Source organism: Girardinichthys multiradiatus, chromosome 3 (assembly GCF_021462225.1).
Source record: "Girardinichthys multiradiatus isolate DD_20200921_A chromosome 3, DD_fGirMul_XY1, whole genome shotgun sequence".
NCBI classification, from domain to species: domain Eukaryota; kingdom Metazoa; phylum Chordata; class Actinopteri; order Cyprinodontiformes; family Goodeidae; genus Girardinichthys; species Girardinichthys multiradiatus.
Window position 1 is genome coordinate 31,479,531 of NC_061796.1, and position 17,738 is coordinate 31,497,268.

The 17,738-nt window shown below is 39.9% G+C and overlaps 1 protein-coding gene across 1 annotated transcript in view; it reads left to right on the forward strand.

Annotated features, from left to right (window-relative positions):
• Positions 1 to 1,426: 1,426 nt before the first annotated feature.
• The window catches only part of clstn3 (calsyntenin 3), a 39,476-nt gene continuing 23,164 nt past the window's right edge, over positions 1,427 to 17,738 (forward strand). The window contains exons 1-4 of the mRNA XM_047361086.1: positions 1,427 to 2,033; positions 2,710 to 2,776; positions 13,386 to 13,508; positions 17,484 to 17,694. Of these exons, the coding sequence (XP_047217042.1) occupies positions 2,710 to 2,776; positions 13,386 to 13,508; positions 17,484 to 17,694 (401 nt within the window). The 5' untranslated portion in view covers positions 1,427 to 2,033. The remainder of the gene's footprint in view (positions 2,034 to 2,709; positions 2,777 to 13,385; positions 13,509 to 17,483; positions 17,695 to 17,738) is intronic.

Genomic DNA, 17,738 nt, shown 5'->3' on the forward strand with positions numbered 1-17,738 from the left:
TTGATGACATGGTAAAAGCGCTCTGCACTTGTATAGCACTTTATGCTATAATCAGTCACTGGAGGCATTGGTAAACATGGTGGATCAGTGACTTGCCCAATTTCAGATTAGAATCTGAGGCATTTGAGATGTTTCTGAGCTGCAAGGGTTTCAGCCTCGTGTTTTGAACCAGAGTTTGACTCTGATTAGCCCCAAGCCATGATGGAGGCAGCTGTGGGTGGAAAATATGAAGATGATGGCGATGGTCGTGTTCAGAATTTTAAATGGTGTAAATCTTTAATTTCATCTTTAAATTTTTCCATTTGATTGGTTCTCATATATATTCACTAGTTGTATGTGCTATGCTTTGCTTGAATCGCCTCAAACAGTTATGTGATCTGCATGCAGTGTAGTTTTCTTTTGGTCTTCGACCAGACCATGTGGTGGTTATAATGAGAAGATGGCTGAAGATCTTTGATTAGGAATGTCACATCAAATGCTTTATTGTTGTGGCGCAGAATCTATAAGCTTTGTATGAGCTTGTTTTGGGAGAGCAGTTTTCAAGTTGATTACATAACATTTTACAGTATAATAGAAAAAACTGTTATGACTTGCAAAATCATTATTCACATTTTCTTATTCATGAAATAGTACAGAATAAAGTAGTGCAAATAATACAAGGTTTTCAGTTTTATATACTAAAAAAACTAGTGAGTTTGTGTCTTTTTGGGTATGTATCTGCTTTGCACATCTAGAAAGGGATACATTTATCCATTCTTTGCAAAATACCTCAAGCTCAGTCAGGCTGGATAAGGTACAAATACTCTACTGGAATAAGATCTGGACTTTGACTGGGCCATTCTAACACATAAATATGTTTGAGTCAAACCAGTCCCCTGTAGCTCTGGTTGTATGTTTAGGGTCATTGTTCTGCTGGAAGAAGATGAAACTTCACCCCAGCCTCAAGTCCTTTGCAGCTTCTAACAAGTTTTCTACAAGGATTGCACTGTATTCAGCTTCATCCACCTTCCCATTAACTTTGACCAGCTTCCCTGTCTCTGATGAAGAAAAGGATTCCTGCAGCATGATGCTGCCATCACCATGTTTCACCAAACAGCTGCTGTATTCAGGAAGTGGGGTGCGGTGTTAGTTTTGCACTACACATGAGATTTTGTTTGTTGGCTAAAAAGTTACATTGTGAACTCCACTTCTCCACAGCTTTCTCCCTAACCCTTCTGCTGTGTTCCTTGGTCTTCATGATGCTGTTTGTTCACAAATGTTCTCTAACAAACCTCTGAGGCCTTCAGAGAACAGCTGGATTTCATACCGCCCTTAAATTACACACAGGTGGGCTCTATTTTATAATTAGGTGATTTATTTAGGGGTTTCAGAAGAAAGGGGGCGGGCTTCGGAAGTATGCCACACTTGCACACAGGTGAAAAAACGCATCTAGAGTGAGTCTGTTTGCTTTTACAGAATTAGCTTTGGAGGAGGGCAAAAACGGGGTGACATGACGTCATTTTGCAGAGAGGCACAGACCGAGTGAGCAGCGTGAAATGCGTGGAAACGGATAAAAACACGCAGAAATAAAACGACGAGGTGGGCAAGTCAATACGAGCTGGCAGCTGAAAGGTGACGGGGCTGAGTCAGAGAGGAGGAGAAAAGAGTCAGGGCAGCAGTCTGCTCAGGAAGGGAGAGGGAAGAAGGACGCAGTGTGGGCGGGTTAAGAAACGCCGAGAGGGAGGGCACGCCAGCGAAATATTCCCACCGCTTTTTTTCCTCCTATCCAGTGGGAAATAAAGGGAAAAAACAAGGACGTCCGTCGGTCTCCTCTTCTTCCCCACATTTTCATCCCTGACTCCTAATAACCAACCCGTCCTTTCTCAAATAGCATCCGCCCGCTTCCTTCTCCTCCATCCACCTGCACCTCAGAGGCTGCGGTTTGGGTTTGTTGTCAGCCTACAGGAGCCGAGCCGAGCGGCAGGGGCGTGAGAGGCGGATGCTGCGAGCGTAGAGGCAGGGTACCAACAAGGAGCATCACCGCACTCACCACGGTAATATCCCACATTTTCCTGCATTAAAACCCGTTATTTCGGCAACATTTCCTCCTAAACGTCTTTACGCATTTACGTGCGCCCGCCGGTAATGTGTGTCATCTTGCAGGTTGGCTGGTAATTGTCGCATATCATGTTTTTAATTCTGAATCATCTTTACATGTCCCTTTTTTATCTTGTTAATAAACACAACGTTGGGTTGTTTGTCATGTTAGTAAGGGATAAAAAAAAAAACACGCAAGACCTAATTTTCCCATCGGCCTAAACAAACCAGGAGGGGAAACCATGATAAAACACGCAGCTCTGCCACATGCAGAACATTCCCCACTCATGACCAGGTTTGTGTGTGTGTATAAATATAATGCTATTCTGGGCGGCATGTCAGAGTTGCATAATGCTGAAATGCTCCTGGATTACAGCTCCAGTCGTACAACTCTGAGTTTAGTTTTGCAGCCCTCATCCATGACACTTCAATTGTGATTTATTGCACAGACAATGTGAAACCCCCTCTCCTCCAAGTGCCATCTGAAATGCCTGATCTGCTCCTTGTTACTGTTCTGTCCACTCCACTGCTGATCAGTTGTTGATGCATGAACTGTAACCCCCCCCCCCCATTCTCCTCTCTGGCCTCTTTCTTCACCCCCACCCTCTTATCCTCCCCTCTTTCCTCCTTCAGATGGACAGAATGAATTTTCTCACCTTCCTCCTCCTTTGCTTGACTTCGGTTGCCAATTGCAACAAAGGTCAGTTTCTCATCCTTTTTTTTTCTGTTTTTGTTTCTGACTGTCAAGTGTTGAGTGAGGTGATAGTTTGCATTGCCGTAGAAACACACTGACCTGTCGAGGGTATTTTTCCAGGAACAGCCATGAACCCAGTGACATATTCCTGTATTGCATAGCTTGAATTCCTCATACATAACCAGGTGCACACATAAACATCTTTGCTTCTCTTGTTTCCCAGCCTGGTGTGCATGCATGTGCCCTTTCTGTCTGCGGTGTGACTTGTAGATGATGGATCCGTTTCCCTGTCTGTGGCAGATTTATCATTAACTCTGATTCAAGATCATTGTTACTGTGATTGTCATGCTGAGGGGGAGGCAGACGAAACAGACGCCGTCGTGCAGGAGGAGAGGGAGAAGGTGGGTGAGGGCGAGGAGATTGAAGGAGATAGAGCAGAGGGTAAGATGAGGAGGGAGAGGTGGTACGTGAGATCAGGTGACGGGAGGGAGAAAAGAGAAGAGAAGGTTGAGATTCAGGTCCTGTTTGTTCATACAGTATGTGTGCGCTGGTGTAAAGAGGCTAAATAAGGAGGGGTTGACGGGTGAGAGCTTTGGCCTGATGGATAGGGTGACAGAAAGAGGAGCAATGCCACGGGGGGTAGACAGAGAGATGGAGCGAGATGCCTCTCAATCTGTAATCCCGAATGTAATCCACAGGCCTGATGCTCAGATTAATGCTACATAACGGAAAGGGGTGGGGGAGGGACGGAGAGAGGAGGGGAAGATGAGCAGAGGGGGACAGAGGGCATGAGATAAATGACCGAAAAAGAAACACATAAGCTGGGGCGTGGAAACACAGGAGGTGGAGGGGATGATGAATAACTGTGATTATGCCTGGGTGTTGACATCAACTAATTTTCGTGCCAGCTAAAATTTTTCCTAATCAGAGTTTTAAAAGCTGACTGGAATGGAAAGCTCAGGGAGAATTTGGGTTTTTCAGATATTTTTACATAATTAAATCCAAATGTTGTGATGATTAGGGTTTCTGCTGGGTTTTAAAAAGTTATAGAAAGTCTCTCATTTAAAGTTGTTTAAAGTCACTTTAAGGCCTTAAAAATTTTTTTAATATGACAGATATTCATAATAGGCCTTAAATTAAACATAGTTATGTCTTGGATTTGTACTTTTTGTCACTCGTTGCTTCTTTTAGTCTTTTAGGCCTGGGGATTCACCCTTCCCTAAATTTTGCTTTCTGATGTTTATTTTGTGAATTAAAATCAAAATTATTAATGCAACAGTTTTAGGTTTAAAGTAATATTTAAATTTCACCAAGATATTTCTGCTGACTAAAAGTCATTTTAACATTTTGAAGTTGTTCAGCCATAGTCCTGACTTGAATCTTTGGAAGAAGCTAAAGATTAGGGTGATGGTAGGGAGGCCTTCCAACCTCAAAGACTTGGAGCTCAACACCAAATATAAATTGTCAAAATATCAGTGGAAACATGCAAGACACTGGTCAACATTGTAGGAAGGGTTCAATTGCTGCAATGCAATATTTCCACCGATTATTGAAAATGGTGTGAATAACTAATAAATATAAAATATCTTTTGAGCGATTCCTCTCATTTCCGATCAGAAACAAACTTCTTGATTGAATAAAAAATTTAAATCTAACTCTGCCAGGGGTTTGAAACTTTAACCTTATTGATTCTCACATGTTAGTTATTAACTCACCCGAGTTTATATTTTGCAATTCGTTTAGGTCTTTAATTTAAATTTGTAGAGTCTGAAAAACATCTAAAAAGTTATTAAATTTACCTCACTGAAACTATAAAAATATCTATGCCCTGAGAAGTTTTTCCCATTCTGTGATGTTACGTCCACAAATTTCAATGGACCTTGCTGGTATTTTATGTGAATGGCCAACACAAAGCAGTTGTGGAGATGTTTAAAGCAGAGTTGGGGTTAAGAAACAATATCCTAACTTGGAATGACTCAGAGACCTGTTTAATGCATAATTTAAAAAATGGAAATAGTTTGGCACTAGGGCTGAATGATATTAGAATATACTGGGATGACAATATCATAAGCAATAAATCCACATTTTCCTCCCTTTACTCTTTCTCATCTGTCGTTAAGGTCACTCTCTGTGACATTTAGTATCATTGGCACCATCAACAGTGTTAGATGTGTGATGTTCTTTTGTGAGACTCCATCCAGATGTTGAAATATATTACTGGCATGCAAAGCTTCAATTCCTGATACTTGGAATATGTTAGCCAACAAATATTTCATGGCTTTGCCATATTAATATTGACACTGATGTGATTATACAGGGGTTGGACAATGAAACTGAAACACGTGTCATTTTAGTGTGGGAGGTTTCATGGCTAAATTGGACCAGCCTGGTAGCCAGTCTTCATTGATTGCACATTGCACCAGTAAGAGCAGAGTGTGAAGGTTCAATTAGCAGGGTAAGAGCACAGTTTTGCTCAAAATATTGAAATGCACACAACATTATGGGTGACATACCAGAGTTCAAAAGAGGACAAATTGTTGGTGCACGTCTTGCTGGCACATCTGTGACCAAGACAGCAAGTCTTTGTGATGTATCAAGAGCCACGGTATCCAGGGTAATGTCAGTATACCACCAAGAAGGACGAACCACATCCAACAGGATTAACTGTGGACGCAAGAGGAAGCTGTCTGAAAGGGATGTTCTGGTGCTAACCCGAATTGTATCCAAAAAACATAAAACCATGGCTGCCCAAATCACGTCAGAATTAAATGTGCACCTCAACTCTCCTGTTTCCCCCAGAACTGTCCGTTGGGAGCTCCACAGGGTCAATATAAACGGCCGGGCTGCTATAGCCAAACCTTTGGTCACTCATGCCAATGCCAAACGTCGGTTTCAATGGTGCAAGGAGCGCAAATCTTGGGCTGTGGACAATGTGAAACATGTATTGTTCTCTGATGAGTCCACCTTTACTGTTTTCCCCACATCTGGGAGAGTTACGGTGTGGAGAAGCCCCAAAGAAGCGTACCACCCAGACTGTTGCATGCCCAGAGTGAAGCATGGACGCAAAAGGAGGCCCTACACCATACTAATAAATTATTGTGGTCTAAAACCAGGTGTTTCAGTTTCATTGTCCAACCCCTGTACAGGTCCTTCTCAAAATATTAGCATATTGTGATAAAGTTCATTATTTTCCATGTCATGATGAAAATTTAACATTCATATATTTTCGATTCATTGCACACTAACTGAAATATTTCAGGTCTTTTTTTGTCTTAATACGGATGATTGTGGCATACAGCTCATGAAAACCCAAAATTCCTATCTCACAAAATTAGCATATTTCATCCGACCAATAAAAGAAAAGTGTTTTTAATACAAAAAACGTCAACCTTCAAATAATCATGTACAGTTATGCACTCAATACTTGGTCGGGAATCCTTTGGCAGAAATGACTGCTTCAATGCGGCGTGGCATGGAGGCAATCAGCCTGTGGCACTGCTGAGGTCTTATGGAGGCCCAGGATGCTTCGATAGCGGCCTTTAGCTCATCCAGAGTGTTGGGTCTTGAGTCTCTCAACGTTCTCTTCACAATATCCCACAGATTCTCTATGGGGTTCAGGTCAGGAGAGTTGGCAGGCCAATTGAGCACAGTGATACCATGGTCAGAAAACCATTTACCAGTGGTTTTGGCACTGTGAGCAGGTGCCAGGTCGTGCTGAAAAATGAAATCTTCATCTCCATAAAGCTTTTCAGCAGATGGAAGCATGAAGTGCTCCAAAATCTCCTGATAGCTAGCTGCATTGACCCTGCCCTTGATAAAACACAGTGGACCAACACCAGCAGCTGACACGGCACCCCAGACCATCACTGACTGTGGGTACTTGACACTGGACTTCTGGCATTTTGGCATTTCCTTCTCCCCAGTCTTCCTCCAGACTCTGGCACCTTGATTTCCGAATGACATGCAGAATTTGCTTTCATCCGAAAAAAGTACTTTGGACCACTGAGCAACAGTCCAGTGCTGCTTCTCTGTAGCCCAGGTCAGGCGCTTCTGCCGCTGTTTCTGGTTCAAAAGTGGCTTGACCTGGGGAATGCGGCACCTGTAGCCCATTTCCTGCACACGCCTGTGCACGGTGGCTCTGGATGTTTCTACTCCAGACTCAGTCCACTGCTTCCGCAGGTCCCCCAAGGTCTGGAATCGGCCCTTCTCCACAATCTTCCTCAGGGTCCGGTCACCTCTTCTCGTTGTGCAGCGTTTTCTGCCACACTTTTTCCTTCCCACAGACTTCCCACTGAGGTGCCTTGATACAGCACTCTGGGAACAGCCTATTCATTCAGAAATGTATTTCTGTGTCTTACCCTCTTGCCAAGGAGAAGCAACCAAAAGGCCCACGCTAACTCTGGAGGAGGTGCAGAGGTCCTCTGCTCAGATTTACCTTCCAGCGGGAACTACTATTATGGGTTTGGATCAAGGAATATTTAAGTTAGAATGGTCCAGTCAAAGTCTAAACTTAAATCAAGTCGAGCATTTGTTTAAAAAACTGATGTTTTTTCTTATTCACAATTATGCACTACTTTATGTTGGTCAGTCAATAAAATACATTAAAGCTTGTGGTTATAATGTGTGAAAATGTGAAACAATTTGAATACTTTTGCCAGGCTCTGTAGATATTCTTGATTTTGGTATCAACAGGCTGATGCAACTGATCTCTATTAAATACACGTGTCAATGTGCAACTCTTACAAAACCAGTAAAAATGTGTCATCACGGCAATAAACAAAAGACGTGAAAATCTTCCCTGCTGCTTTAAATATTCATATTACCTGAATGACATTTGCTCTATCCAAATCAATTGTTTTTCTCAGTACTGCTGCTAAGCAGTAAAGCTGTATTATTAACATTTCAGCTCAAACACACGAGGGTCCTGCCAACTAACTTATTGGATGAGGGTTTCTGTTTCTGTGAAATTCTCATCCAGATCCATTAATATCCTGGTGACTCATGGAGCCGTTTCTGGTTTTTCATTAAGTTTAAATATTTTTATAGTAAGTGGATGGCCATAAACTACCTGAAAGATCATTAAAACCAGAGGCACATTTTCTTGAATGTCCATTCGGATCAGCTGCAATGTTTTTGTTTCTTGCGTCCATCTTTAATGCAAAACAAGCATGTTTAATATGCAACCACTTTCAAGCAAAGTTTTATTGAAAAGATACTGCCTTCCATATAGACATCTAGAAAATGTCAATAAAAAATGAGAGTTGAAAAGACTTTTTTAGGGTCAATTTAGTAATAATTTTCAAGGCTACATAAGGACTGATCAACCATTTAGGATATGTCCATCCAGGGTTCGAATTGATGGCATATACATTTTCATTTTTGGACAAAAGTAACACTCTACAGTTTTTTGCGAGAGCCAGGGGCTAAAAATAAAAATAATTTTCTTTTGTTTTCTGTAATTCTGGAAAACCAAAAGGTTAAAAAAGGCTGTTTTATAACAATTATTTGGGTTTAGAGGACCCGTAAAGCCAGGTTCACACTTAGGGTATTTTGGACAAAATCATTGGTAGTGAGAGAATCCTAAAAACGATTTTAATTTTAATTTTGAACTGGTGGAATGAGATCTTTGGAAAACAAGCAGTGTTATGGCTGCACCTACAGACGTCTGACTGTTTCTTTTTGTTGTGGTCAAAAATGTGGTTAATCACAGTTAATTTATTATATAACTATTATTCTTTCGCATAAGTCCATGTTAGTTTCAATAGTTCTTTTTCTCTTTATATATAAAACCATGATTTTTTTTTACATCTTTTGTATTTAACTCAGGTTATATTTGTCTGCTATTAAAATTAGTTTGATGACAGCATGTTCGATGAAACATTTTAAATGTGAACAAAAAAGCAAAAACTGAAGAAATAACTAAGGGGGCAAATATTGTTTTACATCTCTGTTTCTGTTGGTAAAAAGAAAAACTTGATAAGCGGGTCTAAACTTGAGGACATGAAGTGCATTTTGTGTAACATCATGTCCTCTGTTCTGTGTTGTAGGTTAATTTTGCTGTGATGTAATTCTCATGTTTTATTTTAACTTTCCATATTTAATGATTCCCGGACCATCTTGGACAGCTCACTGCTGTGTGCCCCCAAGTGGTCAAATAATTATTATCTGAATTAATCAAAAAATAGATTATACTGCCCTTGCTGTTGGGACCACTTTAAGCATTCATGCTAAGGAGAGTGATTCTTCATCAGTGTAGACAGAGCGTCTAAGCTCTAAAGGGTCAGTGTTCTTTTTCAGGGGGCACAGAAAAAAGAATAAAACCAAAAAAAAAATAATTTCATGTATTAAGTGAGCCATAGAGCCACTCTGGAGGTGCAGGCCGCACACCCTTGATCTAGAAGATGGAAATTGTGATCCTATCTCAATATGGTTGAAGCTAAAAGTGCAACCTCTTAATTTTGAATTCATTGTTAAAGTAAAACTGTAAAGTCAAAAATTAAATTGGTCCAAGGGACCAATCAGTTACAGTTTGTGTGCAGGTGCATATCATCAAGGGAAAGTGATTTAGTATTACAGGTCCTTCTCAAAATATTAGCATATTGTGATAAAGTTCATTATTTTCCATAATGTAATGATGAAAATGTAACATACATATATTTTAGATTCATTGCACACTAACTGAAATATTTCAGGTCTTTTATTGTCTTAATACGGATGATTTTGGCATACAGCTCATGAAAATTCCTATCTCACAAAATTAGCATATTTCATCCGACCAATAAAAGAAAAGTGTTTTTAATACAAAAAACGTCAACCTTCAAATAATCATGTACAGTTATGCACTCAATACTTGGTCGGGAATCCTTTGGCAGAAATGCGGCGTGGCATGGAGGCAATCAGCCTGTGGCACTGCTGAGGTCTTATGGAGGCCCAGGATGCTTCGATAGCGGTCTTTAGCTCATCCAGAGTGTTGGGTCTTGAGTCTCTCAACGTTCTCTTCACAATATCCCACAGATTCTCTATGGGGTTCAGGTCAGGAGAGTTGGCAGGCCAATTGAGCACAGTGATACCATGGTCAGTAAACCATTTACCAGTGGTTTTGGCACTGTGAGCAGGTGCCAGGTCGTGCTGAAAAATGAAATCTTCATCTCCATAAAGCTTTTCAGCAGATGGAAGCATGAAGTGCTCCAAAATCTCCTGATAGCTAGCTGCATTGACCCTGCCCTTGATAAAACACAGTGGACCAACACCAGCAGCTGACACGGCACCCCAGACCATCACTGACTGTGGGTACTTGACACTGGACTTCTGGCATTTTGGCATTTCCTTCTCCCCAGTCTTCCTCCAGACTCTGGCACCTTGATTTCCGAATGACATGCAGAATTTGCTTTCATCCGAAAAAAGTACTTTGGAACACTGAGCAACAGTCCAGTGCTGCTTCTCTGTAGCTCAGGTCTGGGGAATGCGGCACCTGTAGCCCATTTCCTGCACACGCCTGTGCACGGTGGCTCTGGATGTTTCTACTCCAGACTCAGTCCACTGCTTCTGCAGGTCCCCCAAGGTCTGGAATCGGCCCTTCTCCACAATCTTCCTCAGGGTCTGGTCACCTCTTCTCGTTGTGCAGCGTTTTCTGCCACACTTTTTTCTTCCCACAGACTTCCCACTGAGGTGCCTTGATACAGCACTCTGGGAACAGCCTATTCGTTCAGAAATTTCTTTCTATGTCTTACCCTCTTGCTTGAGGGTGTCAATAGTGGCCTTCTGGACAGCAGTCAGGTCGGCAATCTTACCCATGATTGGGGTTTTGAGTGATGAACCAGGCTGGGAGTTTTAAAGGCCTCAGGAATCTTTTGCAGGTGTTTAGAGTTAACTCGTTGATTCAGATGATTAGGTTCATAGCTCGTTTAGAGACCCTTTTAATGATATGCTAATTTTGTGAGATAGGAATTTTGGGTTTTCATGAGCTGTATGTCAAAATCATCCGTATTAAGACAATAAAAGACCTGAAATATTTCAGTTAGTGTGCAATGAATCTAAAATATATGAATGTTAAATTTTCATCATTACATTATGGAAAATAATGAACTTTATCACAATATGCTAATATTTTGAGAAGGACCTGTATATTGTGATGCCCTGTATGGTGCAACTGCAAACCTACCATAACATGGCCGCCAACCTGAATTGACAGGCCACGCAGGGAGAATGTTACTTTGGAGAAGCAGCCAGGAGGCCCATGGTAGCTCAGGAAGAGTTGCAGAGATCCCCAGCTCAGGTGGTAGAATCTTTAACACTTCACACAACCCTTAACACACTGCCTTCAATGTGAGACCAGGTAGTGGCAGCATCATGCTGTGGGGAGGTGTCTCATCAAAAGAGAACAGGAAGTTGGTCAGAGTTGATATAATTATACTGTAGGGTAGAACTACAGTATAATGGTGTGGATCAAAGTATGTTTATGGTTAGTTAGTGAGTCCCAGTCAAAAACCAGGCTTAAATCCAACTTAGAATCTGTGATAAAACTTGATCATTGATGTTCACTGACGATCTCCATCCGATCTGACTTGCCTTAAGCTGCTTTGCAAAAAAGAATGGGCAGATTGTCCTGCCCCTACATGTGCAAAGCTAGCAGAGACATCCCCCAACATAAAATTCTTCTGCAAACTTCTAATTAAAGAGGTGCAGGTCCAGACCACACTTTTTAGATCTGTGGTGTGCAAAGATCTTTAAAAGCCGTGCATCGCTTTCCTTCCATTTCACAATTATGCACACCTGTGTGCTGATCTATCATATAGAATCCCAACAAAATATTTTGAAGTTTGTGGTTGTAGCATCATAAAATGTGAAAAGCGTATGAATACCTCTGTGAGCTACTGTTTATTTGGCCTGGTTGATAGAGTTTCACTTGTCTTGATGCCCACTGGTGAGAAGCAGAAGCTCATGGAGACTGAGGGAGACATTGTGATGATGAGAAAGAAAGAGAGGAGAATAATGTGGATTTATAGTAAACAATATTGTCACCACAGTATTCAACAGTTCCTCATACAGCGCAACATCAGCCAAAAATGTTTATCTTTAAAACATTTCTGCATAATTTTTTTCTTTTTCTATGGTTTTGTGAGCCACAACCAAACATAATTCATTCCTTACCACTCAAGAAAAGCTGGTTTGGTAGCTTGGATTATTTACATTAAAATAAAAAAAATTACTGCAGCTGCAGATTGTTTTTCTGTTTGAATCTTTGATTTGTTTAATTTTTACATTCTTGACACTGCATGTGCATAAGAAACTGCATTTAGATTTTAAATGGATTTCAATTTCATTGGATTTTATATTTTATTTAACTTTAGTATTTGTGGAGAACTGTTTTTTAGTCATGTTTTATTTGTTCTTTTACTTATTTTTACCAGAGCCTGGTTTTATTTTAGCTTTATTGGAGTTTTTTGCACCGCGAATCTGATTATCTATTTATTTATCTTGGTTATCAAGTCTTGCTCTTCTATTCTGTGTAATTTGATTTAATTTGTGGAATCTTGAGCATTCGGCGCAGTGCGATGGTTCTGTTTTTGTTAAGATGTTTTCTTTTTTACTGTGTGTTTAAGCGTATTTTGAATCCTGCAGAACAAATCGTCTTATGAGTACAAATACAGTAACCTTGAACCTTGGTAAGAAAAGGAGTTACAGGTCAAACTGCAGTGGTATAAATGGTACCTTTAAAATGCATAAATATGAAAAAATAAAAAACATTTTTTCAGTGCATGGTTGCATAAAATAGAAGTGCTTCAGTAAAATACCTCTTCTGCCTTTTTTTCGAGCTATTTTCCACCAGCAATAGAGAAAAACATATTTAAATTCAGCAGCAAAGGCATGTGAAAGGCTTTTGTACTTTAAGGCAAAGTGAATTCAAATGATACCCGGCTTTGTGTTTGAAGTGAACAAAGTTTGATCAGATTCAGAACCAGAAGCAATTTTTATTTATTCTTCTTTTCCTCTTGGTGGCACAGAGACTGGAAAAATTAGTTCCAGTTAGATTTTCTGGAAAATTCACTGTGGCGACAACAAAGAAAAAAATCTTATGGCCGTGTCTGATTTCAAACTCTGCAGCCTTTGAGTTAGGAGATTGGGGACAACAGAATGGAGGGCGCTCTGCCTTTTGTTTTTGCTCGTTGCCGGAGTGTAAAATCGTCATCCTTCTGGCTCATTAACTTGGCCTTTGATCAGTTAGCACAGAACATTCTGCACAAGGATTAATAATTATTTTGCATTTAAAGGTTGAATTCTGAGAGATCCTTGAGCGTTTGATTCTGACTCCCTCCTGTTGCAGAGCACTTTAGCTGGCAGATATGAGCCGAATATTTCTGTCTGTGTCTGTTTGATGGAAACAAATCAGGACTGTCGAGCTGGAGGGTGCTTGAAATAAAAATGGAGGAAAAACATCAACTATGAACGTTGTCTGACTCTCTGTGGTCACACATTACTTTCTGTGTGTGTTTTTTTTCACAATCAAACGTACTCTCACCATGTCCCTCTCCCATAATTGACTGTTAAAAATAGACGCATTGGTTCCTTGTAATTGTTCCATTTAACCCAAAGCCTCTTTGGTCTTCTTTCTCAGCCAATAAGCACAAGCCATGGATTGAGACAGAGTACCAGGGGATTGTCATGGAGAACGACAACACCGTCCTGCTCAATCCCCCTCTCTTTGCCCTGGACAAAGATGCTCCGCTTCACTACGCTGGTAACACTACCTGCATCGATCATAATACAACTAAAATCTGATTTTCACATACACAAAAAAATGACACATAACCTTTTTTCCTCACAGTCTAACATTTAATCCGACTAAGCTCTTCTTGTTTTAGGTCAGTTAGGATTACCATTTGGATTTCTATTTGCTAAATCCCTATTTTTTCACTTGCGTCTAACAGTCAGTGTCCTTCCACAGGCCTCTCACAATAGTTTTCTTGGATTTTGACCCATTCTTCCTAACAGAAAAGGTATAACTGGGTCAGGTTTGTAGGCCGACTTGCTTGTACACATCTTTTCAGATCTGCCTATGAATTTTCTATGAGATTGAGTTCAGGGTTTTGTGCTGACTGCCCACTAGCATTAAGATTGCCGCTATGCTAATGGTCATTGTCCATTTGGAAGAGACATTTGTAGCCAAGCTTTAACTTTCCTTCTCATATCTCAATGTTGCCTCTATATTTGCACTAAGTGTTTTTTCCTCATGATGCCATCTGTTTTGCAGAGTGCCAGTCCTTCCTGCAGCAAAAAAGCCACAGAGCATGATGCTGCCAACCCCGTTCTTAACATTTAAGATAGTGGTCCCCGACTTGTCATCTTACCACTTTTTCCTCCAGATATAATGGTCAACATTATGACCAAACACCTAGAACTTTATGTTCATCAGACCAAAGGACCTATCTGCAAAATGTAGGGGTTTGTCCCAGAGTTCATTTGCAGATTGTTATCTGGCTTTTTTATGTTGCTTTCTGAGTAATGGCTTCTTCTTCTCCGAGTTGCCTTTTAGCCCATGCCAGTACAGGACTCATTTCACAGTGGATAGTGACACTCTCTCACCAGCTTCAGCCAGCGTCTTCATACAGTCCTTGCTTTTGTTCTGGGAATGATACACACATCCACACCAAACTCCGTTCATCTCTGGGACACAGAACCTGTCTCCTTTCTGAATGGTATGATAGCTGGACATTCTCAAGGTGTTTATACTTGGATATAACTATTTGAGCGGGTAAATGTAGCACTTTCGGGCATCTGGAAATTGCAACCCTGATTCTACTCTTGATACCTTGCCTGATTTATTTAGATTTTTCCCAGAGAATACACATTGTGTTTTTGGTGTAGCCTTAAAACGCATTCAGAAGGTGTGTCTTCATTTAACTCCGATGTTGTGAGTTAACCTTTCAGCTTCTTAGAAGTCCATAACACCTTCATCTGGGCTTTCCCAAATTTAAAGGCAAATTAATTGTAGTATATTTAAACTTGAGAATTTAAAGGAAGTAGTAAAACATTCTCTAAAAACTTTTCTCATTATTCTGGCATTTGGGAAATAGAAATAATTTTGATAATCTTTGCTGGCCTTAAACAGAAACTTTCAATCTGATTTAATGTCATAAAGTAATAAGAGAAAGGTGTATATGTGTGTGTAAATATTTGGTTTAAGCTGACAAATAAAATAATAGGTCAGATCATTTGCTTGACTAGTCTGACAATCATAAAATTTTCATTCACACGACTGAATGATGTTGCAGTCATGTGATTGCTATAATTATGATACAGTTTATGTTTGTTTGTTTGCTTGATTGCGTTGAGCTTTTAGTAGTAAATGACATGCCTGTTTATTTTTCCATTTGGAGCTATAATACTACTTGCAGCCAGCAGCAATATTTCCCTAAAGACTCTCTAAATATTAACGGCAATGTAAGTCCACTATTTTTAGCCCATAGTGTAATTCAAGCCTTTGCTGCAGGAGCAATCAGCAAGCGCTGTGCCTTTCTGCTGCGTGCTGGAATAAGATGATCATGTTTGCACTCCGAGTCCTGAAAATAACCATGTTCAGTCAAATTATGAAAGATCAACTTGAATTACTCTGGGCCTTCCTGAAATATATGGAGCCGGTGTCAAGACGGAAGAGGAAATTAGCTGCTTGAGCACGAATCTTTGACTTTCGTCAGCCGATAGTGATCTGCTGCTATTCTGAGGATTTAATATTTTCAGTTGCTGTTGCAGGTTTGTTTTTATCTGTTCTGGTGATAAAAGACTTTAGAAGATAAATAGATAGATAAAGGCATTTCTAGATGTCAATGTGCTCAATATTACCGTAGATTGGTGCAGTTTTGCAGTAATAGAGACATGTTCAGGGTTTTTAATGCCTCATTGCAGAATATTGATTTAGTGTCTTGAATCAAACTTATACCTATTTGAGTTTGCATTATGTAAAAATGAAAAACCATAAGTTGCAAAAAAATAAAAAAACTTTATTTATTGAAACTGCTGAAAAGACGACATATCCAATCTTGTAAGAAATACAACTGCTAAACAATGCATGGATGCCTATTTTTTTCTCAACAACATGTTTAACAAGTAGGAAGAGGGGCAACAAAACAGTGGAAAATGTTCTTTGTCAGTAACAGGTCAGTAACACTAGTGGGTCTAGTGGAAATTCCCACAGAGACCAAGTCTTCTCGAAGATAAACAGGGCTTCTCCATTCTTTGAAGGACTGCATCGCTAAATAATTTAGCAGTTTCGGAGAAAAAGCTTCTTCCCTCTGTCAAAGCCCGACACCAGAAAATGCGTCAGTCTATAAGGTTTTAGCTTGTCGTCCTTGTTTTGTGATCACAGTTTACTGGTGGATTAACTAAAACACATATCATTGCAATTGCATAATTCTGCATACAAAACGATAATTTTTAACAATAAGACTTTTGCTACATTTATTCAATGCAGGGGGACAAAATTCATAGTAGGAACTTATTGATTTTTCACAAATCACTGCAACTGAAGCATTTTATCATGTATATTTTGCTTTTTTTAAGTTTATCAGAAAAATGCTTTTAAAAAAATACAATAGAAAAACCTGAGCATCAAATAAATGAAAGTGTTAAATTACATCACTGTTTTTAGTCTTGAGTGAAACGAGCCAACAGTTTTTATGTCAGGTTGTTAGGTGACACTGAAATATAAAGTTGTGTCATCAGCATATGTGTTGTAGAAATGCTGTAGTACTCTCCATGAGGTGAACGAGAACAGCTTTATTGGACAAGATTGTTGCACAAACAAAGAATTTAATCCCAAGTGCTCACAGTGTACAGACGTCAATTGTAAATATATAAACTTTAAGAAAAATGAAATAAAGGATAACTGGAGAAGTATGTCTGTGTATGTACAGCCATTTTTTATAAAGAAAAAGGAAAGGCAAGTTGTGTTAGTGTAAATATGATTATTTTGCAGAGTAGCTGTAAGGTGTTCATCAGAGAGATAGCCTGGGGTAATAAGCTCTGTGGCATCTGGTTGCAAATAGCATTGTGTAGCTAGAGGAAGCATGTAGATGTTGAACAAAAGTGGTCCAAGAATGGAGCCTTGAGGAACCCCGCATGTATTATTTGTTAGCTCCGGTCTATAATTGCCAAATGATAAAAAGCTTTTTCTGGTCTGCCGATCAGAACTAATCTAGCACAGTATCAGACAATCCCACCCACTTTTCTAGTCGATCAGTGTGTTATTAGCAACTGGGTGAAAATCAGCACTAAGATCCAGTAATACCAACACAGAGATTTCAGATGCATCACTTTGTACAGTAATAGTAAATAAAGTACTTTATTAAAATAGAGAACTGTGCCAATAAATTTATTTTACAGCTTGATGGATTCTGGCAATAAATCGGCAGACTTTTTTTTATCTTTTAAACTATTTATGAGTGTTTCGCATAGAGATATGTTGCACAAATATTAAATAATTTGCCTGTTTGAATAAACCCACAGAGTGCTTTATAAATCAAGAGAAAATCAACACTTGTTATTCAGAAGGATGCAAGGTAATAGCTGCTCACATAAATAAAGGAAGGTGTTGCAATAAGCTGGACAAAATAAAAAAGAAACCATGAGTGGCTTCTTTGAAATCAGAGGGATTTTAATAACCTTTATATAATGTCATGTTTAGTTATTTTTTTTAATAGGTGATTTCTCAACCCAGGTGAAATCTGTGGATTTCGGGTTCATAATGGCCCCTCGGGCTCCGGTTCAGTCCAGTTTGAAGCTGTGGTTCTGGATCGCTCCACCGGTGAGGGTCTGGTCCGGTCAAAGGAGCCGCTGGACTGTGAGAGCCAGCGGGAGCACAGCTTCACCATCCAGGCTTACGACTGTGGAGAGGGACCTGATGGAGTCAACAGCAAGAAATCCCACAAGTTAGATGTTCTCCATCCATTTTTCAATACCGGCAGCCAGTAGA